Raw genomic sequence first — 23,230 nt, forward strand, 5'->3', positions numbered from 1 at the left:
GACAGTTACCCAGCCACTAAAGAAATAAGTGAAGATTAGCAGGAAGTAGAAGGAAATAAGAAAATCTGAGTCCCTATTGATGTGAACATTCCCAGTTCTTGAGTGTTAAAGAGAAATCTCTTAAGCTCAGTTGAGTATCACCTGATGAGCTGCAGTCCTGCTGTAGCTTCTTTTTGCAGGTCTGTTCATGCTCTGTGTGTGCCATGAATTCCCCAGTCCTTTCTTCAGTAACTGTTCCACTCTTTATGTTGAGCACTTGCATTGAAGTGTGATGGCCCAAGAAGTCTGGAGGAGCATTAGTCTGCTTTGACTGGGTGCAAAGGCTTTAGGCTCAGTTTAAACCTTTCTGGAAAGGATATCTTTAAATCAGAGGACAGAAAAATTTACATCAGTGGTGGGCCCTTCAAGCATCAGAATAAGCCAGTGCAGGACAATGTGTCACTAAGCAGGTAGGCACAGGCTGCTGTTCCTTTGATTTGTTTTAGTTTTTTTCAACCCAGGTACAAAAAGAAAGCACTGGGGATTTTTTATAATTTACTTGTATAGAGTTTATTTTTCAATTATTTTTCATTGGTCCATTGCTGTAATACTGAGGTTGCAAGTTATTAAATAGAAGAATAATTCTATGTTATTTATTTTGAAAGCTAAAAGCCAATTAATCTAAGAATAGGGGAAGAAAGTCCTTTATAAGTAATCTCATTAGCAGTCATGGGAATACCAGGGCAGCTATTGCTTTATGTAGTTTTCAAAAAATATTTGCCTTTGAGCTCTCCTGTGTTCTGACTGGTTTTCAAATTGATTAAAGGAGATGAAATTTTAAAAGATCCTTAAAACAGTATTTTAGTAGGGTTTTCCTTTATTGCTCCTGTCATATTCAATCTACTTGATTAAAAGTCAAGTTTCAAGATGGATATTATTAGGATATAAGAAATTTTTGTGTGTTCAATACATAAAGACTGGGGTTGGGGTGCCTTTGTTTGCCTTAAGTGTTTTGGGTTTTATCTGCATGTAGTCATTGCTGTTAGAGTTGTGGCATTTGGCATGAATCTGTCATGTAAACCAGTATGACTTCACTTATTTTTAAATTTCATTCTTGTACTCATTTTGCCTGCTGTAAGTACATGAGCCTGCTCTCTCCCAGCCCAGATGGTGCAGCTGTTTGTGTTTGCCGTCTCTCCCTCAGGTCAGCCGTTCCTCAATCCCGACGGCACTCCGGTGGTGTACAACCCTCCCCTGCCTCAGCAGCCTGCTAGGAGCCAAGTGCCTGGAGCTGCCCCTCAGCCAGCCCTGCCCAGCCCTGCCCAGCACCAGCCCGGAGCCAGTCCCGTCCTCTCACAGGTGCACTTGTCAAACACATGCTCAGGGACACCAGGGCTCTGCTGAGCTCTGGAGCAGGGGTGGGGTTATTGATTCTCCTGCAGTCTCACAGATAAGGGTAGCTGGGCTTTTCTGTTCATACCTGAGCATGGTAGGCACCTTTTCTTAAAAATGCTGAGGAATTTTAGTTCTGCTAGGAAGGACAAGAGGTTCTGCCTCCATCCCTAATTGCACTGTGGAGTTACTCAGGCATTAAGAGCAATATAGTTTGCAGCTGGGAAGAGAGTTAATCCAACTGCAATCTTGGGTTTCTTGTCTTAGGGTTGTTTCTCAGCCAGATGAATTCCTGGGCTGTACAGCACAAGCAGGAGTCATGGCACAGGAGTAGCTCAGGACTGGTACAACATGAACATCTCATGAGTGGCATGCAGCCTATTCTGCTCACAAAGCCACACACACAAGTAAAGGATATGTTTTATCCTTGTTTTGTACTAGAGTTTAGTAAAATAGGCCAGATTAAAGACTGTCCCAGCCCTAGAAGAAGAAAAGCAAAAGGTAAGGGCAGGAGAAGGGAGGGTTCTCCCTCTCCACAGCAGCTATTTTAGGCACCAAGGTACTGGCTGTAGTCTCCTGTGGTATTTTCAGATGATTCTTGAATTTTATTGAAAAGTTATTTATAGAACTTCATCTAAACCTTTTACCTTTTGTTTATTTGTTTTCCTGTTTAAACCTGTTCAGATAACTGGGTTTGCCACAGTAGAGCTGGTCTGATTTGAAAAAGGTCTCCTTTGTACTGTAATTCACAGAAGTGTGTATGTAATATTTGCCATTTTCTTCACAAAAATGTACCAATTCTCTGATTACCTTCTCAGTGGATGTTGGAATTAAACTCCTGAAATACTATGAGCAATGATAACTATCTAGAGAAAATACTTTAGTATTGTTGAAAAAATGAAAGTAGTATGTTTGAATCCATGATTAGTAGTAAATTCATTCTGCCTTTAGATGCTTTCAAAGAGCTTGTGTTTAAAATGCATGTGGAGTTTTTAGTCTCTGAAGGAAACAGTAAATGTTAAATAGAAGCAATTGCTGACATAGCTAATATAGTGTATAACAAAGCAATGGATGTCTTTTGAGAGGCTGAGATATTCAGAGTTACTTCTGTTTTTGTTCTAAAATGCAGTCTTAAGAAAAAAGAAGTATCCATTCTGTTTCTGGGAGTGGAGTGAGTTGCTCTTTTGGAGCACAGATGCCTTTCTCTGTTACAAAAGACTCGTTTTCACTTCTCTTGCTCTGGTGTTAACCTTGTTCATAACCCTGTTATTTCTGCAGCCTCTGCGGGCTCTGCAGCCTTCCTCCCAGCCTGTCCAGTACTCTGCAGTGTCGTACCCACCCCCGCTGCTGCCAGCCTCCTCTGCACAGCAATACTCTGTGGTATTCCACCTTCTCTTCTCTGCTCCCTGCACAGCCCCAGCTCTGCTGCCTGCTGACCTTTGCTTGCCTGCTGGAGTGCAGTGATACCAGGGTAGTGACTGGCTCTCAATCACAGTGACACAGCACCTGAGTGCCCAGGATGGGAACATTTCATGTTCAGCAGGAATATGTGCAATTAAGGCTGTATCTCTCCATATTTTGAGACATATTATTTCCATTTCCTTTTGTAAAGGAAGTTTTTCAGTGCTGTTTCATTAGCCAGTCAGTACCTTTTTATGTCTCTGGATTAACCTCTTCCCATTGTTTCTTATTGTTTCATTGTCTGCTCACTCTTCTGCTGAACCTTAATATATTCTGAGGGATCAGCTGCTCTGATTTTTTTCTGGTTACCTTTTGTAGCCTCTTTGGTAGAACTTTCAACACTCCCACTTGTCTAGTATTCATTGTTTATTAAGTAGAAGCTGGAAACAAAATATCTTAGTCTATCAAAAAACAGGAAAAAAGAAGAAAAGCCACACAAAGTGAAACTGAAACTTAGTAAAGGAAGTAAAGGAGAGTTGTTATCCAAGGGAGAAGCTGAACTAGAGTCCAGGTCAAAGTGTGCTCTGATACTCTGAGTGCATGTTTGTGTTGAGTTTATGTGTCAAGGTTTTGGAGCAGGGAGGAGCAGTTTTCTGCTAGGACCCACACTAGGGCATCGACTCCTGAAGGACTCCAGCCTTTGGGAAGAGCCCACATTGAAGAGGTTTGTGAAGGATTGTGTCCTGTGGGTGGGAACCCATCCTGGAGTAGAAGAGTGAGGAGGAAGAATTAGTAGAGACATGACTGGCCCCATTCTCCATCCCTTGTGATACTTGGAGGAGGAGGTAGAAGAATTTGGGAGAGAATTTGAGTCTGGGAAGAAGCAGTGGGGTTGAGAAAAGTGGATTTTAGTTTTATTTCTCACTATCCTACTCTGTTATTAATTGGCATAAATAAATTTAATCTTCCTGTGGTGGGAACTGGTGAATGATTTTCCTGTCCTTTTCTTGGCCCATATTTTCCTCATATTTTCTGAGGATGAGAGGAAGGATTTGGGGGGTACTTAGGAGGCAGCCAAGGTTAACCCACCACAGTGTTGTACAATAGTTAATTTTCAACATTAATCAGAAATTTCTTACAATAAATGCAGTTTTAGCTGAATCCAATAGAAATGTTGCTTCTGAAGTAAAATGAGAGTTTTAATAGGTGCTAAAGCAGAGAAGAAACCTCCTTCCTGTTTGTAGCAATTTCAAAGCATTTCACATTCAGAAAATAGATTCCAATACTAAGTGCCCTGGCAGTTTCAAACATTTATTCCTGCTAATGGTAATTTATGTAACATAGTGAAAAGCATTGATGGTCTTGGATTGTATTCCAAGTGTAACACCTCTGTAGTTGGCACCAGGAGAGTTCTTTCTCCACTTATTGGGAATGCCGTGTTCCAGGGCTGAATCCTGCTTGTACCACACCAGTCACTGTCACAGTGACCAGGTCAGACTTTACTTACCCTGGTAGTGTAACAGAAATTAGTGTGCTGTGGCTTGGGTTTATCCTTCAGACATGTTTAGAGCTAAGATAACTCACATGCAATATCTCTTCTTCAAACCCAGGGTTTGGAAAAGCAGAATGTAAAATCCAATGTAGAAAATCCAATGCATTTAATGGGTTCCATTAAGTAATGAAATACCTAAGTCAGATTATTATCTAATGAAAATAAGGCTTTTTAAGATATACTAAATACATACTAAAGGTATACTAAATTAAGTTTTAGGTGCAAATTCATATTTCCGGCAGTAATTAATAATATCTTTAGCCTGGAAACTAAAAAAAAATCATAACATCATAAAATGTGGATTTAGCTAATCAGTAAAAGATGGAGCTTGCACTTACTTTTTCTTGATTAATTCCTGTCTTCAGGATGATCTAAGATCAAGTAGTCTTGAAATAGTTTTAATGTTCCTGCATGTTTGGAGAGTCCACTTTTTTGGTATGAACCAAATCTTCCTGTTTAGCAAAAAAAAGCAATTCTAGTTAGTGATCACTTCTGATTATCAGGATGTGGCTAATCTGATGCTGTATTGCTTGTTAAGAAAAGGAGCTTGGAGTTACAGAAACAGAAGCTCCAGATTCCACAGGAGCCCTGCAGTGCAGAGTGCAATCAGTGGCATCCTGTCAGCTGTTAACAAAATGCAGACAGAGGGTAACCACTGGAACACATTTCTGCTGTTACTTGATTTCAGATGAAAAGATAATTAAACTTTGCATGTAGGACAATGACTAAGATAGAGGAATGTACCTTTTAACTCGGGGTTAGAACATCATTATGTTAAACTCTTAAAACCAAAAATTTACTTCAGCCATCCTGATGTATCTTGCTATTTTAACTGGGGTTAAAGGAAAAAAGTTTTGGAGTTCAGTCAGAAAATGTTAGTGACACAAATTCTGAACTTTCTTTTTTGACAAATGAATTCTCACAATAAGTAAATAAAGGCAGATGTAATCCAAAAGGCAGTGCAAAGAGTGAAATCTGCACATGGACATTCTCTCCTGCTGTAAGTCCTGAAGATAATCTGCTGCAGTTCCATCTTTGCTGTTGTTCTTTGGCTGCTCGTGCTACTGCCCAGTAATGTGAGATGTGCTGTCTGAAACTTACTGAGCTATTCGGCTATTTTATTTCTTTTTCCTTGAACGTGCATGTGCAAATGAAGTTTTTGCTGTTTTTCCCACGCCTGCAGCAAGACAACCTGGGATCGCAGTTCAGCCACCTGAGCCTGGCGCGGCAGCCCCCGGGGGAAGGCGGCGAGGCCGGGCCGGCGCTGTTCCAGCCCGGGGTGGTGCTGCAGCCCCCGCAGCAGCCCGGCTACATCCTCACTGCCACTCCCGCAGCGCCGCCCGCAGCGCCGCCCGCAGCGCCCTACTCCGGCCCCGGGCACCCCGTGAGCCAGCCCGTGCTCCCGCAGCAGGGATTTGTGCAGCAGCCTGTGCCACAGGTACCACGGCTCATACAGCCTCCTGAGAGCTGGGGGAAAGCTCAGCCTGTTCTTCTGCTCAGGAGCCTTTCATACAGGCTGGGGTTCCTGCAGAGCTGCAGCTCTGCTATGCTGGGGTCTTTTCTGGGTATGTGCTTTGTAATGAATGACTTCAGTTTACTTGAGGAGCAACAATCACACAGGTTTTCCTATTGTACCTGGTAAAATGCATGTTCTGCATAGTTTTCTTGTCTTTCAAAAGCCTGTTGTTGCTTCAATGAGAAAAGTAGAGAAATTGGCTACTAAAGAGGGAATTTATGTAGTGTAAGGGATTTTATTCGCTGAACTATTTAACATCCATTGCACCTTTTAATAAGTTTTGCATCTTTCTTTTATGGATGTTGCTTTAGATGTCTGCCTTCTCTAGAGCTGCATGCAGGTGACCCTGTGGTTGTTCCTTTGCAGATGCCACCCTGTTACTGCAGCCCCAGCCAGTACCCTCACTCCAGCCAGCAGTACCGCCCTGTTTCTGTCCCTTACAGCCCGCAGCAGGGCCAGGCCCTGCCACAGCCTGGCCAGCAGACAGGTTTGTTCAACTCTTTCAGCTTTCCATTAGAACACTTCATGTGCTTTTTCTCCAGCTTTTTCATTTTAAACTTACTTTGCTGTAAAATTTAAAATAGGGGATCACATGTAGAATACAAAGTGTAACCTAAGGTAGAAAATTTTGAGGCACTTGGGATTCAAGCCATTCCTTTGAGTGGTGCATGCTGTAACGATAATTAGAGGGGTTTTAAAATTTAAAAGTTAATAATTTTAAAAATTTGTAACTTAGTAACTAATAACTTGATTAACTTGCAAAGATAAATTAGATAAAGACTTTGAAATGATGTAACATTAAAGAGATGTACCTTAACTGAAAGTTCTAAGCTAAAGATCCTAATCTCAGATGCTGTGGCATGAAAAGAGTGCTGTGCAGAAGATACTGCTGATACTGTTTTACTCTGTTTTTCTGTCCTGTGATTAACCATATCAGGGTATTGGATGAAATATATATAAATGAGACTTATGTGGTTACCTATTTTAGTAAACACTTCTTAACTGTCTGAGTTACCCTTCTATGAATGTTGGCAAGCTTCATTTCCATCTCCTTCCTTTCTTGTCTTTTTTTTCCTTACAGATTTTAACTGTAGGCTACTGTTATTCTGACAATCAGTACTTCTAAATATTGTTATTACTTCTTCAGTAAGATTTGTATTCCTTTGTATTCTACTTCTCAGTAATATCTTGACTCATGGTCAAAACTTTCAGAAGTAACTGGTGATGTTTGAAGGCAGAGATTCTCAAAGACCAGGCTTTTATACCAGCTCTTAGTTGAATACATAACATCCTTCTGAGTTTCATTCAGGAGGGTCTTTCTAATTCCTTCCTCTGCCCCCAATTACATGTTGCTTTACAGAACCAGGATAAAAGATCAGCTTTTACAAATATTAACTGGATTTATGTCATGTGAAGCAGCATATAAGAGGGATGGCTCTTCTTCTGCACTTCTTCTAGGAAGTGCTCCAATAGTAGCAACACTTGATGGAGTTATTAAGGGTTCAGTTCACAAAATTTTTTTCAAAGGAAAATAAATTACTTGGTTTTGCAGCTTGTGTTATCTACTGGTGTTAGAGATGTATCACCCAACTGTATTACACAACCTGCTTTCCTGCCTCAGAATTTTTAATACCTAGACTACTTAATAGCAAAAACTCTGAGGTTTAGGAGGCATTACTTCCCACTGTGGGGACACACCCTGTGTGAGTAGCACACCAACTCCCCAATCAGAGAGCTGTGTGTTTATTTGTACCCAAATAAACCTGTCTGAATTGGAAAGCATGGGGTGATAAGGTACAAAGGGATGGACTGGTTACTATTAGGTAAGTTCCTTTCTGGTATGTTTTTAGCTCTTTATATTTTAACTGAGTTTAACTGCTTTGGGTGAAAAGTGTCAGCAGATAAACTCCCTCTGTCCTGGAAGAAACAAAATAAGCAAGCTGTGCAGACAGCTGCTCCCCTGCTTTGATCATGTACCCTGGACCTGCACTCTGACATCAAGGGATCATGTTTAGGTAGGATGGGGATGGTCCAGCCAGTAATTCTATTCACTTTGGTTACCTGGTGTTTGCCAGCACTAATGGGAGAAAGAAGGATCTCACCAGAAATTGCATAGTTAGTGTTTAACTGAAAATCTCCAAATTGCTCTCCAGCCATTGCTGATTCTCATTTAATGCTTTATAGGCAAATTTGAATCAGCGTTTTAGAAACTATCTGTTCTGGAAACACCTCATAAGACGGTATATTTGAAAATTCCCTTGCTTGTAATTTATTTTAAGCCACTGAGATGTGTATTAATTTGATATAAAGCTACACCTGAAGTGGTTGATGCTTATTAGCAATGTGTGGTTTTGAGCCAAAGGCACCATGTTGCTTTTCTCATACAGCAAAGTGCCTGGGCAAAAATGAGAGTTATAAATCTTGCATTACATAAAAGCCATGGGGTTTGTTCATCTCGGGAAGTGGTGACTAGCTCTGAAATAACTCTGCAAACACAAATTCAGATAAAAGATGACAGCTTCTGAGAGCATGGCAACTGGACCCACTTCTGGTCTAATGCTGAGGAGTGGCCTGACTATTGATGAGCTGTTGGATTCGGGGCCGTAACACTGTCTGAGAGGTTTACATTTCTCACAGTGAACCGGTCTCTTTTTCAGCTGCTTCCTGCCTTCCTTTTTATAGGGATTTCAGGTGGAATATTTGGGGGGTTGCAGGTAGCTTTTAATAAAAATGCTTTTGTTGCCCAAAAGATGTTGGGAGAAGAAAACTCTCCTTAAGGAAAAAAGCATTTTCAATTGCCATGTTTATGTCAGCCCAGTCACCATAAGACCTAACTACAGGTTGTTTAAAAATCCAGTCTGAACTACAGTTCCTGTAGGAGCATCAGCTGCAGTTCAACTGGCTTTTGCTTCACAAGCCAGGGATAAAACTACTCCAGCTGTAACAGTAGCTGTAGTTTTAGTAGTCATAACCAAGCTCATCAACTCCCAGCTCATTAACTGAGTGGCTGAACTTGCTTTCCTGTTCTTCAATAAAGAGTTTCTCACTCCTAATGCATTATTTAGAAAATGTATTTCTACATTCTTTGAGTTAACTTTTCTTATATTAACTGTGATTTCTTTTGAATTATGTAAATGCTAAGAAACCTGCTCCTATTTTTACCTCCTGTTTCAGATATTTCTGTGTAATGGGACAATCTGCTGTGGCAGGTGTGGGGTTTGTGCTGAGTACTGCATTTCTGTTAGCCCACTCTGTGCAGAGGTGAAACTGCTCTAAAAATAGAGCATTCTTTGGAACCCTCTGGGGAACCTTCGTGGCAGCCAATTTGTATTGTTCCAGTTCCCTCTGCTTCCAGAATTGATTGTCTCTGTCTCTGCAAGTGCCAGAAAAGGCTGCAGAACTACTCATGGGTCCATTGCAATTTCTAGGACATGAGGGGTTGAGGCTGTGGGTGCACTGATTGGGTCTGTCACACCACAGCTTCCCATTCTGCTGCTTTTTAGGGGCCATAGATTGTTTTATAACAAAGTATGTTCAAACATTTTGTATATAACAGATATGAAGGGCATTTTGTACACAGTTCAAACTTAAGTTATTGAAAATTCTAAGTACTAATCCTACTTCAAGCATGTGTTGTTCTGAAGTTTTGTCTAGTCCTCTGAAAATATTTATAGTGTTGTGTGTTTCTAATGAATAGCTGTCTTGGTTTTAACAAACTGAACCTTCTTCCCTTTAATTTTCTGAAGCAATATTTGATTATATTAACAGTCTTCTTTTAGTGTTCATTGTTGCAATTTCTATAGAGAGCCTGCTGAGGCTGTTAGTGCACAATGTTCATTGTACTCTGTGTGGATGAAATCAATGAACATTGGTGGGTGCTGCTCACAAAAAGGTTTTACTTTAACTGAATTACTTTCAGAATAGACCAAGACTTTTTTTAGCACAGCTTAAAGAAAACCCAAGTGAGTTTTTGCAGCTAAATTTGCTCTATTATAGTTGGTTGCCAAGGTAGGGAGCATGGGGAATGTCAAGGTCAGTGGGCTGTGATTATGTCCAACTCAAACACAGACTCTTCTTGCCGTCAGTGCATCTTGACAAGCCCAGTTTTGTTATTCTGGAGGGATAACTGGCTTTGTCTCAGAAACACTGACTGTGCTGGGGTTTTGCTGATGGGGTAAGTAGAGCACACCTGTATGATAGAACATGAGAGAAAAAGAACTTGTGTTCTGCATGTGTTTGGATCCATGGTAGCAGTTACCTGCTAAATGCTTTTTAAAAAAAGAGGAAAGGGGGAGTTTAGGTTGGATTTGATAAATGCACAGATTTCCTGTTTGGCACTCATGCTTGGGGTGTTTTGGTTTGTGTTTTGGGGCAGGGTGGGGTTTTTTTAGGCAATTTTTGAAAGATAGGAGAGGATACCAGTTTAAGAAATAATAAATTGGTTTAGAGACACTGTAGAGGGGTGAATATGAAAATCTTTTTGTATCCCTAAGATAACTTTGAATATAAAACATCTTCCACTATGTACCAACATGGCTTGAACTTGGAAGATTTTTCTCAGTCCCCAGTTGGTTTTAGCATTAGAGATTTCAAAAGAAATTGCCCCTTTGGGAAGGATTTGCACACATGCCTTACGCAAATTTTCCTGAAGTCTGATTTAGTTTTGAATTGCAGTCAAGATGCTCTGACCCCTGGGGCACCTGAGGTCCAAGCTGAATTTTGCATATGTAGAGTTTCCAAACTGGAGTACCTGGAATGGCCTTGTTCACAGTAGCAGACAATGAATTGGGTTTGATCCTGTCCAGCATGCTTTGTTCAAGTGCTTCCAGCTTTCACCTGTCAAATCAAGGTGTTAATGCATGTAAGCCAGAGTGTAAATGAGTAGTGCATGCATGTGGGAGCAGCATTGCAAACAGTTTGGATAATATTTCATGCTGAATCCAAATGAGTGAATCTATTAATTTTAATGTTGGCTTCTTTTTATATGCATGATAACTTCAACTGTTGTGAAGCTGCCAGATTAAACAAGCCATTGGAAAATGCTACACGTGTATTTTCACATAGGCAACTATGCTTAAAATGTGTTCATTATTTCAAAATAAGATTTAAATGTATAATTTCAGGTTACCAGATTTTGTCCAACCAGCAGCAAAACTACCAGGGTTTAGTTGGAGTTCAGCAGTCTCAGAATCAAAATCTAGTCAGTGGCCAACACAACAACATTGGGAATCAAATTCAAGGTGTGATTGTTCCATATCCCTCAGTGCCATCTTATCAGGTGGGTAATGTATTCAGAACTTTCCACTGACTCTTCTGGGGGTTTGAGTGTTGGGGTTTTCTTTAAGTCCTTTTCTTTATGGTAGAAATGGCAGAAAGCTGCAAGCAGGTGTCAAAGTTGACTTTGGGGACAGAAGTTAAAGATACAAACCCACAACTGAAGTGAGAAGAAAGTGTCACAAGTGCACTGGTTCTAGTCCTGTTGAAAGCCAAGTGCTGCATCAGTTACAGTTCAGAGGGTGGGGAAGAAAAGCTTGGAAGGTTTCCTTCCCACCACACCACTTTCTGTTGTAGAGAAAATACATTGTTAATTTATGGAGTTCCTTGGAGCCAACATTTCCATTTGGGGGGAAAGAAGATTTAAAGAGTTTTTTTAATATTGCATTGTTATTTTAGCTGTTGCCACCATTTTGTGGATTTAGAGAACTCCAGGAGATCTTTCAGTTTCTGGGGTTATTTTTAAATTCTTATTGATGGTCAAGAGGCAGAAACATTGTCTGCAGAAGACAGCCTTACTGTGTGGCCCATTGCAGGTTTCGGTGCCTCAAGGTTCCCAAGCAGTGCCCCAGCAGACATATCAGCAGCCTGTTATAATTCCCAGCCAGTCCAGCCAAGGACTGCCCACCACAGGAATGCCAGTCTACTACAGTGTCATTCCATCAGGTCAACAGAACAACCTAAGGTAAGTTTAACTGGTACTTGATTTCTCTGCAGCTGGGCTTAGTGCCTTTGTAAGAACTGACAGCATCTGCTCTTAGTACTGCAGATATTAAAACTATTATTTTAAAGGCAGACTTACAGGCACTCTATTTTTGCTCCTATGCAATTAAGTGAAACAAGCAGTACTGCTTTAACTGTGACATACTTGTTGGACTGGAAAACATTGTCTCCATAGCACTTACAGCAATACTCTGCTGCCGTTCCACCTCTTACATTTTCTGTGTTCTGTTCCTTACCCATGAAACACCAGTGTGCTAAGCAGCTCAGTCCTTCTGGAGTAATATTTAAGATGACTGTCCATTTTCGCTGGTTTTGTCAAAGATACTGCATTCAGAATGTGTCAAGGAAAAATAATTTGAATCCCAGAAAAAGACAAAAGACTGACTTCTTTTTTGGAATGGAATAGGTTTAGCTTACTTTGTATTGTTGATGAGGCCTGCTGGCACCAAGCTGGCTGTGAAACAAGTATAGAAACTTGGCTTCTGTTTGATAAGTAACCTTTTTTCTTCTTTTTTTTTGTTTTTTTTTCCTAACCCACCTTGGTAGCAGCAAATTGGTCTGCATGTACAGCCCTCCCTGAATACACATCTGTATCCCCAAAGCAATCTATTTGAGAACAGATAGGCAAGTACCTAGGAGAATTCATTAGGAATAATGCTTGTTACCAATTTTTCTTCCTCGAGTTTTTTTGAACTTAGAAATGTGCAACATTTAAAAATACCTGGGAGCTTTTAAACAAGCAGCAACAGTTTGAAGCCTGTTCATCCTTTTCAGAGTGCAGACTTCAGTAGTATTTGTGTCATCGCTGCATGGTTTCGTCCACTTAAATCTGAATTCTTGCTCTTTGTATCTGAAGTTTTTTTAAATCCTTTTCTGTAGTTACTATATTTGAGATTCAGTGAAGTCCCAGGTCGGCATAATTCCAGACTTTATTTGAATTAAGTTTGGTTGCTTGATCTTTTGTGTAATTTAGAATGTCCCTCTCATTTATTAGGAATTCAGAGCAAGCAAGCAACCAAAGACAGCATCTTGCTTTCATCAGAATAGTTATGCTGCAGCCCTTGAACAAGGAAAGCAGAATGCTGTTCTGCAGGAGCTGAGTGTCAAACCTACAGGTCACTGCTGAAAACCAGAATCAGGCAGATCAGAAGCTGTGTGAGAGCATCTGTGTTAGTTTTCACTTGGTTTTGTCTGCTTTAATGGAAGGGAATCTTTAAATTAAAATTATATAAGTGACCTATGGGACCAAGGATGGAACAAACTTTCGATAATATAGCTATAAAAATAGTAGGTCCAAGAGGATTAAACCTACTTTTTTTCCCCTCACCATTTGAAGGAATTGTTTTGTTCTCTGAATGTTTATCTGTTAGTACAGGATTCTGTAGGCATTGTTCTGATTATGGGCCACCAATCTGATGTTCTAGCTGAGCACTAGTGGTATAATAGAATCTAACTATGTCCATTACCTGGTTTTCCCCTGATAACCCTGAAAAACTACCTGGCATAAATCAACTTTTAAAGTTATCCTTTTCCTACATTTTGCAAACAGCTGGATGGTTGTTTATCCCTGGAGTCGTGTTCCGTTTCCCACCCCCTTTGGAAAAGCCATCTCCTCTCTGGGCTGTGTCAGTGGACCCTGGAGCAAAGCTGTGTCTTTGGTGTGCTGCCCCAGCTGCCCAGGGCCAGCCCCCAGCTGAGGGACTGCATCCCAAATCCCCATGGCAGGGACTGTGGGGAATCGCTTAACCGAGACCTAATTCTGCTTAAGTGAGCAAGACAACAAATTGTCTTTTTATTATTATTATTCTGCATGCTTTATGCTGATATAGAGCTATGGACACAAAAATAGAATATCAAAATAAGTGAATTAATACAGGTACTCAGTGTAGGTGGGGCACGTGTTTTTGCAGAGGAAGAGGTGAGAAGCTTCAGTCTTAAGAATGAATGAATTCAGGGGTAGGTGGGAATATTACTGATTTAAAATGAACAAAAGCTCCGTGATTTTGCAGTACATGTAGACAGCTAATGCAGAAGTCGTGATTAAATGAGTGAAGCATAAATCCCTGTTAGTCATGTTCTTTTTTTGTTATTACAGTTCATCTGTAGGATATTTGCAGCCTCCTGGATCAGAGCAGATACAGTTTCCTAGAACATCATCACCATGCAACTCCCAGCAGCTTCAAGGGCAGCAGTGTGCAGGTTGGAAGAACAGAGTTTTTATTGATAAGCTTAAAGAATGTCTAGCTATTGTTATACTGGGTGATTGGATGTTTGCTATTAAGGGTATGATTTAGAATTAACTGCTGTATTCTATTTCCCCTTTTGCTCCATTTTTGAATTTATTTTCCATTCTTAACCCTGAGGCAGATTAATTTGAAATTTCAAATTTTTTTATCTTTGAAATATCTCAAGTTACTTTCTTCTGATACCATACATCATAATGCCTTGCACATCTACTGGTGAGTCAAGACAGACATGGGAGCCGTACATTGGCAGCAGAATCACTTCCATCTTTTCCTGAATAGCCAGATGGGTCTGAAAAGTTTGAGATTTGGGTTTCTGTTTGACAGGAGCAAGGTACATTTTGGAAGCAGCATACTTGGCTTGTCTACTCAAGAACCGTTCTAGATTTCAGTTACCAGAGTAGGTGCAGTGATTTTCTGAAGAGGTCTTGAGAAGAGTTTGAAAACTGAGCATTGTGGGGTAGCTTTTTGACCTGCTGGAAAGCTGAAAATACTTCAAAGCTGTGTGGGGTGTTTTGTTTTTATGGCAGTCTTATTTACTGCTTTTACTTTCATAGTTTATAGCAACCATTCGAGTCAGAAGCCATCACCTCCTACATTATTGCCACCTTCATCCAAGTCAAAGCCACAGCAGGCTGCTTCCATTGTGCACTACAGCATAGTGTCTCCACCCTCATCATGTAAAAGTTCACCCACTGGTCTTTCCATCATGCAGCCAAAAAAAGGTATATTTTATTGGAATTTTCATCTAAGCCATTCTGTCTAGAACCTGCTGTAAATTTTCAGATTGGTTTCATGGCTGACTGCTAGAACAACTGAAACTTTGAGTGCCATCTCTGATTTTTTTTCTTTTTTTTTATTCTTCATCTGTATTGCTATTATTGTATCTTTTTAAATGATAACTTGGAATTTAAATGAAACAGTCCTGGAGGCCACCCTCAGCAGGTAAATGTTACATTGAAACATTTAAGTCAGTTTCAGAAGGTTCTGATCTACAAAATACTTGGGTAATTTTTAGAAGGTATGTAAACAAAAGCCTCAATGTGTTTGAAAGCAGTGTTGACATAGATCTTGTCAATCCATGAAACATTTATAAATGTCAATATCCAAACACTTAAAACTCTGAAGGTGCAACCATAAAATTAATAGCCTGATTAGGAAAATAAGAGCACTAGGGTTAGCCAAGGAACAAGAGATTACAGGACAATCCTGTGACCACAGTGGCACTGTCTTTATTTACTGTTAGGGAATTTGATACATTAGAGGCTTGGTTGGTAAAAAAGATTAATCTCACTTCTGCCATCTCAGTATTTTGCAAGCAAGCACTAGATTAAACAACCCTAGATCAATGACCTAGATTCTGCTATAGGTGTGGTGTTTCTTACAAACATTTATCTTTAAGGTGTTTTTGAAGCTGTTTATTAGTAAATAGATAACAGGCAGTTACGTGGCAAGATAAATGGATTAGCAGCTCATGGGCAGGTTTGGTTTGGTTTGCATTTTGCTTCAAGTTTGTTTGGCTTTAATTCTAGGAGATTGTTATTTCAGAATGTCTAAAGTGGGTCTTGCACTACCCTAGCTATCCTGGAAGTGCTGGTTTTGTGCAGTTTTGATGGCCTGGTTCAGACCTGTAAGCTGGGGTTTGAGGAAGTTTCAGGAAAGAGGAAGATCTCCTTGGGGGAGCAAATTCTGGGGAATAAATCAAAGCTTGTGCTTTTCAGTAAATGAAGACATGGAGATGCTGAATGAAGGCCTCTGAGGTAGGGCCAATGAGCAGGTCCACAGACAATCAGCAGAGCTGTGTTACAGGGGACCAGACTGTAAAGCTGGGGGAAGGATTTCTGGGTTTTCTCTCTCATGGGATTTGATAGGTCTTAAAGTCTACAAACTGACTTACACACTGTATGGCACTTCATTGTGTCAGGCTACTTGGTTAGGAAAAGAATTCCATTTCTTTTCATTTCCTGAAATGCTGGGGAACTAGAAGCAAAAGAAAAAACATGATTTTCTGAACGTATAAAATTTTCTTTTGCAGTTTAAATTGCATTTCAGATTGGCACTCTTTTAGAGATGGTGGTGTAGATGTTTCTGGAAGAAAAACATGTTTTTGTTGGGTGTTCTATTCTCACAGAACAGAGATAAGGCAAAAAGAGTGTGGTAGAGTGTGGCAAAGTGAAATTCTGTATATAAACCAGTAAGATGTAAATTATTATAATTTATTAAATATATAAATAGATAAATATAATATTAAAATGAAACCCATTTTGTGTGTTAGACATAGTGTGTAAATAGGTGTTTGGTATCTCAGGTTTACATATGAGGACTTTCTGGCTTTACAGTGGAAGACTCTAGTGTTGTATATTACTTGGATTATGTAGCAGTCATAAACAGAGTTGTATTTTATGCTGCTGTGCAACAAAACAGAAATATTCACAATGTGGCTTTTGCAGGGATGCCTTAATTTATATCCTCTGCTAAAGCTGGCCAGATACCTGATGCTTCGATTGCCATCTCTAACACCTGGTTAAAACTTGTTGCCATTAAAAAGAAAGTGTAGATGTGAAAACATTGTAAATTCAGTTACTCATGTTATAAATATTTCCAAGTACAATTTACAAAAGCTAATGTAGTTTTAATGTTGTGCATTCCTTATTCTACATTGTTTGGTTTGACTTTTGAAGTAGTCTCTTTCTTTTTGTGAAGCCCAGGGATAGTGAAAACAGCCCATTATAAAAAGCACCAGATGAATGCATTTTATAGTCTGTATCTTGATGCTGTGATGTGGCAGTAAATTGAGAAGACTGCAGAATCCTGCTTTAAAGATGGATGATTAAATGATGTTTGAACTGTGTGTTTTAATCATGGTTTCTGAGAAATGCTGTAAACGGTGGGTAGAGCAGAGAAGGAAATTACAGACAACCATTTAAAAAAAAAAAAGGCATTATATAAATTAGCTGGGATGGAGGGGAGATGGTTTGTCTCTTGGGCAGCCTCTCCTTACAGCTCCTGCTGTGAAACCTTGTGGAACAGTGCTGGATGTCCAGGTGTTCTCTCCTGACTCGAGTTCCTGTGGCTACCTCAGTACCCAAGTGGGACAGGGTATGGGGATCAGTTTGCAGTATCTGTGCAGAAAAGCATTCCTAGGGAGAACTTGTCAGTGAGGGTAAGCCTAGACTAGAGCTTGATCCCAGGTCTTTCTGATACATGCCATCCTATCAGAGAAAATATTTTGAGTCTGCATTGCTGTACATCACACAAAGCTAACTAGGAGACTTCTATTTTTAAATGAAGCATATTTTTGCTTAATATCACATTCTGCAATACAGTGCTCTGATAGAAACTGCAGTGAATGTTGAATAGTGTCAACTGCTAATAAACAGAGTGATTTCTTTCAATGAGTTTCAGTGACTCCACTCTCTTGTTCTGGGAAGCCCTCTCTAAGTAAACTATTGCAGGTGTAGCTGCTAGCAGAAATGTCATTGTACAGAAGATACTGCTGCAGTTTGTAGAAGCAGCAGCTCCTTTAGCAGAGCATACTCCGTGTGTTGTCCCCTTTGGCGGTGCTGACCGTGCCCTGTGGCTCCTTGCGTTGCAGCCGCGGCGCCGCCCGGGGGGGTGGTGATGATGCAGCTCAACGTGCCCGGCAGCGCCGCGCCGCGGAACCCGTCACCACCACACAGGAAAGCCGGCAAGTACTACTGTGATCACCCCCGCGGGCACAAGGCCACGGAACTCTGCACTTTAGATGGTGCTGCACAGGTACGAGGTGCTGCTTTGCTTCCAGCGGGACTTACAGTGTGCAGAAATTCGGTCTTTTTTCAAAAGTCCTTTTTGGGAATAACAATCTTGCTCTGATTATATTTAATAGAGCTATTTAAATCTTTGAAGGCTGTGGGTGCTGTTCAGTTTGCTCAAGCAGTACTTTTGAAACACTAACGTGTTGTTTATTCCAGCTGCAGCATAACCCTCAACTGGCCAGCCCTGTCACCTCACCAGCCCAATCACCAGCACCAGCCCAGCTGTCAAACATGAAGAACATCCGTCCCACACTGACACCTCTTTCTATTGTGCCCCAGTTTTCTAGACCTTTTGTCCCTGGACAAGGTATATTTTTAGTTAACTAAAATATGTGTGTGATTTCTATTTGAATGTTTTAAAATACAAGTTATATGAGGATCTTCTGATGAGTTGTGGCTTATTTTAGTAGTATTGCTACTGAAGCAGAATCATCAAAATTATTCACTCAAACATCATTTAAAATTTCACCTTATCACTCTGCACTGATACTGTCCCCCTTATCTTCAAAGGCTTTTCATCTCCTCATTAATGTTTCTCTAGCACACTTTCTCATATTGTGAAACTTCCTATTTCAGCATTAAAAATATTAGTAAAACATTTGCTAGAATTTCACTTCAAATCTTAACCATAAATCATGAGTTGATAATGCACTGAACTGCACCACTGCCTAAGCTTGTATCCTTCATTCCTCTGTAGAACAACAAGCATGGTGGGATGGCCTCTAGCCAGGACTGTACCTCAGTATTTCAGATAGGACCCACCCAAGGACACAAAAAAATCCTTGTAGAAGAATTTCACTCCTCTGTTGCCATGTCAACAGAAAATGGGAGTTTTCACTGAGATGGGTTAGTTGATACTGTTTAAAATACAGTGATATAAACCGCATTTGTCAGTGAGCAAAAATATCCTGGTAAATTTCCCAAACTCAAAATAAGCAGGTCCATTTTACAGAAAGATTGACTTTAAAGCAAAACTTTCAGAAAATTCTGTATGTCTCTCTTATTGATACAGAGAAGCTTATTTTCTTGCCTTTGTCTTATTTGTTGCATAATCTTTGTCATTGCTTTGTATTCTGATGTTGTCAAAATTCCAGGTGGCCTGTTTGAAGCACACCTCTCAACTCCCTTAATCTGCTGTGATTACTGAAAACTTCTAGGACATTGTCTTTGTTCATCCTTGCAATAAATAGGAATCTGCAGAAGGACCTGGCTCTAATCAGGGAACCATGAAAATGACTAAATTAGCATGCAGACAGGAGCTTTAGACTTATTCAGCTCATTTTGAAACAGAAGGGATTTATCTAAGATTGCAGTGAACAAAAACTTTGAGTGTAATCCCTAAATAGCAGGAAGTTTGTACCTTTTCACCTTGGGATCAGGACGTGGCTGACACTGATGGAGTCAGGGCAGCTCTGAGTTTGTTAGCCCAGCTTTGTGCACAGTGGTTCTGCTTTCTCTTCTGTGTAACGTATTCGGTGTGAGAGAGACTTGGAGGAAGATTTCCTGTAACAGAAAAACCCTTCTAATTACCTTTCTCTTTAAGGAGATGCCAGATACCCATTGCTTGGCCAGCCCCTGCAATACAATCCATCTTTATTACGTGGACAAGTAACAAGCCAACAGGTATTAAAAAAGAACAATCTCATGGCAACAATGAAAAAAAAAACGATTCAGAACTACCATTACAACCACCTCAAACAGGGGAATGTGTTATTGCACTTGGAGAGTAATTGAGTGGAAGGTGCTTGCTTTGCAATAAGTTTTATTCTCTGTCAATACTCCCCATTGTTCTTGTTTGTTGTAGTAAAAAAGGGAGAAACATTTATCTGAACTTTGGCTTTTAGGCCCAGTTTAGATGATGGATTTTTTTTTTTATTTGAAACAATTCACTAGCTAATTCAAAAATATAAAGGGGACCCTTTGCTAAAACTACTTTCATTCAAGTAACCATTTCTAAAAAAAATATACAAAAAAATACATGTGGTAATTTCTAAACAAAGAGTTCCTTTTAAGTAAAACAAACCCAAAATATTTGTGTTAGCAAAGTGGAAAAGTTTTTCTCTCAATTTAATTTTTGGGACACACAAACCCCCTGCCTCTGCCTTGCTCAGTTCTACCCAATGTCAGCTAGAGGATGTGATGGCTGGGGCAGGGGGGATGTTCTTCCAAGATGATTTAAGGTTATTTTTTCCACCCCATCATTGCCTCCCTTTCTTCTGTAGTGAAGGATTGAATGTGCTTGACTTGTAGGATTATCAAACTCAGTAACTAAAATTGGATGTGAAAATCCTCTGTCTCGTGGTAGTGCAGGTTATTTTTCAGACATTCCTCTGCTCTGCTTTTCACTGACTAGAAGTTTTAAGATACTGATGGACTGTCATTAAAATACACCCTTTATGTCAATCTTGCCAGTGTCAGCCTGGAAACAGACATGGAAACAGGGGAAAGAAACCAGCAAAGAAGGCTGCTTCAGCAGATCTTGGTGCAGGAGAACCAGGTATAGAACTGCTGACTGACACTGTCCTCCAGAAAAATGAGTTATGGTAATGGGCTGGGAATGTACAAGAAAAGGTGAGAAGGGCCAGAGTGAAGAGTAATTGGACAGAAATGGACATGGCAAGCATTGGAAATATAAGGATGGAGAGAAAGACATGGAGAGAGGGGAAAAGGGAAGTTAATTGGGAAAAGTAGTTTTGAAGGCTGGAGAAAAGACCAGAAATGTTCAGGACTGGAAAGTACTAAAAGAGTTTATACTGGACCTAAGTTCTATGATACTGTTACATTTATTATTAATTATACACATCCCTGCTTCCTTGTACTGACATAACAAGTTAAATCAGACGTAAGCCACAAATCAGTTTGTGCTTTTTGGTTTTGTTTTTTTTAGTTTTTCCCATTCTAATATATGTAAGCACATGGAGACATACTAGGAGATCTACAGATTAGCTAGTTGGAATTGGTAAAGATGTCATCCAAATGAAATCTGATGGCATCTATCTTAATACCTTTACTGGAAAGAATTTTTGCTACTTACTGCCAATTCTTCACAGAAAGTTAGAGCTAAGTCAGTTTTTTCTATTACAATTTAGTGGAAAGGATTTTTTTTTTTTGCGATAAGACAGACCAGTTTTTTTGGCACGGTGACGTGTGAAGTGTTACTAGGCAATGCCAGTGAGATGTTATAGTGAGTTCTGAAAACTGCTGTAAAATGAGTTGTTGATGATTTTGTTATTTTCCCCTCTTTATTCTGAGGACCCTTTTATTTCCACACTTGTACAAGTAAGCAGATTGTATTTGTAAGCAGTGCTAAACGTGAGACCAAAGGCTGTCTAGAATATCAGGAAGGCAAAGCCTGTGGATTTGGTATCAGCCAGCTGGAGATACAAACATGAAATAAATAATTTTTCATGTAGGGTGTTCTATCATTAGGTGCATTAACCAATTCAGATTCATTGTTTGTCTTTCAGTTGTGGGGAAAGTTCTAGAAATTACTGAGCTGCCAGAAGGCATAACTCGCATGGAAGCAGAGAAGCTCTTTGGAGAACTGTTGAAAGTGGGTGCCAAGATCCGGTGGCTGAGGGATTCCCAGTGCCTGCAGCAGCAGCAGCAGCGGCGGTTCTGCGGGGACGGCGGCGGGGGCACGGAGCCCCCACGCGCCGGGGACTTGGCCTCCACCTACACGGTGCTGGCCACCTTCCCCAGCATGGCGGCCGCGCAGAGCGCGCTCAAGAGACAGAGCAGTACCTCAGTGAGCAAGTTCCGCCTGAGAACCAGCAAGAAGCACTACGACCTGCACGTCCTGGAGAGGGCCAGCTCTCAGTAGCACTCGCACCGCTGGACACTCGGCCTTTACTACTTCCATGTCCTCCCTCCGCCATCGGTTTGATGTCATGGGGTTTCTGTTCTCTTCACAGAGACTCCTGGGATGTTTTGTCACATGACATTTGCCATTGAAGAATAAATAACCCAGTGAATCCAGCAAGATGAAGAAAAAAATTTATGGAGCTAATCCCAGACAATAGCAAAGAATGATCTTTGCGACAGGCAGCTTTCTGTAAGGAATGCTGCTGAAATGCCCCTACTTTTATAGTAGTTTTGTTTTATATTTTTGAAATCTTGTATCAGATCCAAAGTTCTATTGTACAGCAGATGTTCATAAAAATCCATATGCAGATTTGTATTTTATAATCCCTTTTCACAGCCAGCACACAGCTGTCCATTCCAAGGCAGGAACCTGAGGATTGGTGGAGGGGAAAAGAGAACCATTCTCAAGGAATTCTATTCCTTTTCTAGCAAACTACCCAAGATCTGCAAGTTAACCTGTTCTTTGTCCCTTGTGTGTTTTTTTCTTTTTTTCCCCTCTTTTTTTCTTTTTCTGTCTTTTCTGTTTTGGTTTTTTTTTTAAGAAAAAAAGAATATCATTTTAGTAACTAACTCCTTAGGTGGTCCTTGTCTTTTGCAATACATTCAAACAATGTCAAAAGAAATTACAAGTTTGTACCCGTAAAGAATTTGTTTCTGATCCAGCAAGTTTAATAATTACTCAAAGGGGATTATGAATAGGTTACAAAGAATGTTCACTGAATCACATTTTAATATTTCTTTTTAACAAAAGTGTGAAGAAACTTTATGTATCTTCATACAAGTGACAAAATGTTTGCACTTTAATTGTGTTCCCACCAGTATGGGTCTCTTTCTCTTCCTTTTCACGCTAAGATAATTGTGTTCGATAAGTGCTGGAAACCTTTTTAATGGTTTAAGTTTTCATCATTTGCAGATGCTCACTGGACATTAAAGATTCATTGCACATAAATGAAACAAAACTTTTTCAACTTGTGTAATTTGCAAGTCTGTACAATGTGTGCTGATGCAAGCCTTTTTCAGTTCAAAAGAATAAATGTTTACAAACACGAACTTTTTCAGTGCACTTGTTTAAGCTTCTGAAATCTGGATGAATTCATGTTAATGACTGGGATCCTTTCAAATGTGAGAAAAGAATTTAAACCCACAAATCTTAGAACCTCTTAGAAAACCACCTGCTGTTCCTCCTCTGACATTCATGTTATCCAACCCTTCATAACATTTAAATGTTTCTCTATATAATTAAAAAAGAGAAAATAACCAGATGCTGTAAGGGGCTGTTCCTGATTTTTTATTTTTAGCTCAGGAACTGATTTGCTGTGTAGACAAGCAACTACCTGCTCACTCTATAAGGCTGTCATTTTGTGTACTTGTGACTTCTGAAAGAGGAAACTCAAGATCAACTTGCTGTTTAAAAAGTATTTTAAAGGGGGTAAAGGTGAGGAACTAAGGTGCCTAAACCAGCATTAATTTTCATTGTTTATACAATTTA

The 23,230-nt window shown here is 40.0% G+C and overlaps 1 protein-coding gene across 14 annotated transcripts in view; it reads left to right on the forward strand.

The window, feature by feature from the left end:
* The window catches only part of R3HDM1 (R3H domain containing 1), a 77,439-nt gene extending 54,648 nt beyond the window's left edge, over positions 1 to 22,791 (forward strand). For 8 of the 14 annotated variants that reach the window (XM_033064774.2, XM_033064771.2, XM_033064782.2 and 5 more), the window contains 13 exons: positions 1,184 to 1,338; positions 2,650 to 2,751; positions 5,508 to 5,762; positions 6,207 to 6,327; positions 10,964 to 11,118; positions 11,651 to 11,799; positions 13,933 to 14,036; positions 14,638 to 14,805; positions 17,676 to 17,839; positions 18,034 to 18,184; positions 19,421 to 19,500; positions 20,290 to 20,374; positions 21,345 to 22,791. In XM_033064774.2, coding sequence (XP_032920665.1) covers positions 1,184 to 1,338; positions 2,650 to 2,751; positions 5,508 to 5,762; positions 6,207 to 6,327; positions 10,964 to 11,118; positions 11,651 to 11,799; positions 13,933 to 14,036; positions 14,638 to 14,805; positions 17,676 to 17,839; positions 18,034 to 18,184; positions 19,421 to 19,500; positions 20,290 to 20,374; positions 21,345 to 21,700 — 2,045 coding nt within the window. In that variant the 3' untranslated portion in view covers positions 21,701 to 22,791. The remainder of the gene's footprint in view (positions 1 to 1,183; positions 1,339 to 2,649; positions 2,752 to 5,507; positions 5,763 to 6,206; positions 6,328 to 10,963; positions 11,119 to 11,650; positions 11,800 to 13,932; positions 14,037 to 14,637; positions 14,806 to 17,675; positions 17,840 to 18,033; positions 18,185 to 19,420; positions 19,501 to 20,289; positions 20,375 to 21,344) is intronic. The other 6 variants (XM_033064783.2, XM_033064785.2, XM_033064776.2 and 3 more) reach the window with 5 other exon arrangements.
* Positions 22,792 to 23,230: the final 439 nt, after the last annotated feature.

The sequence above is a fragment of the Catharus ustulatus genome, chromosome 7 (assembly GCF_009819885.2).
Source record: "Catharus ustulatus isolate bCatUst1 chromosome 7, bCatUst1.pri.v2, whole genome shotgun sequence".
NCBI lineage: Eukaryota > Metazoa > Chordata > Aves > Passeriformes > Turdidae > Catharus > Catharus ustulatus.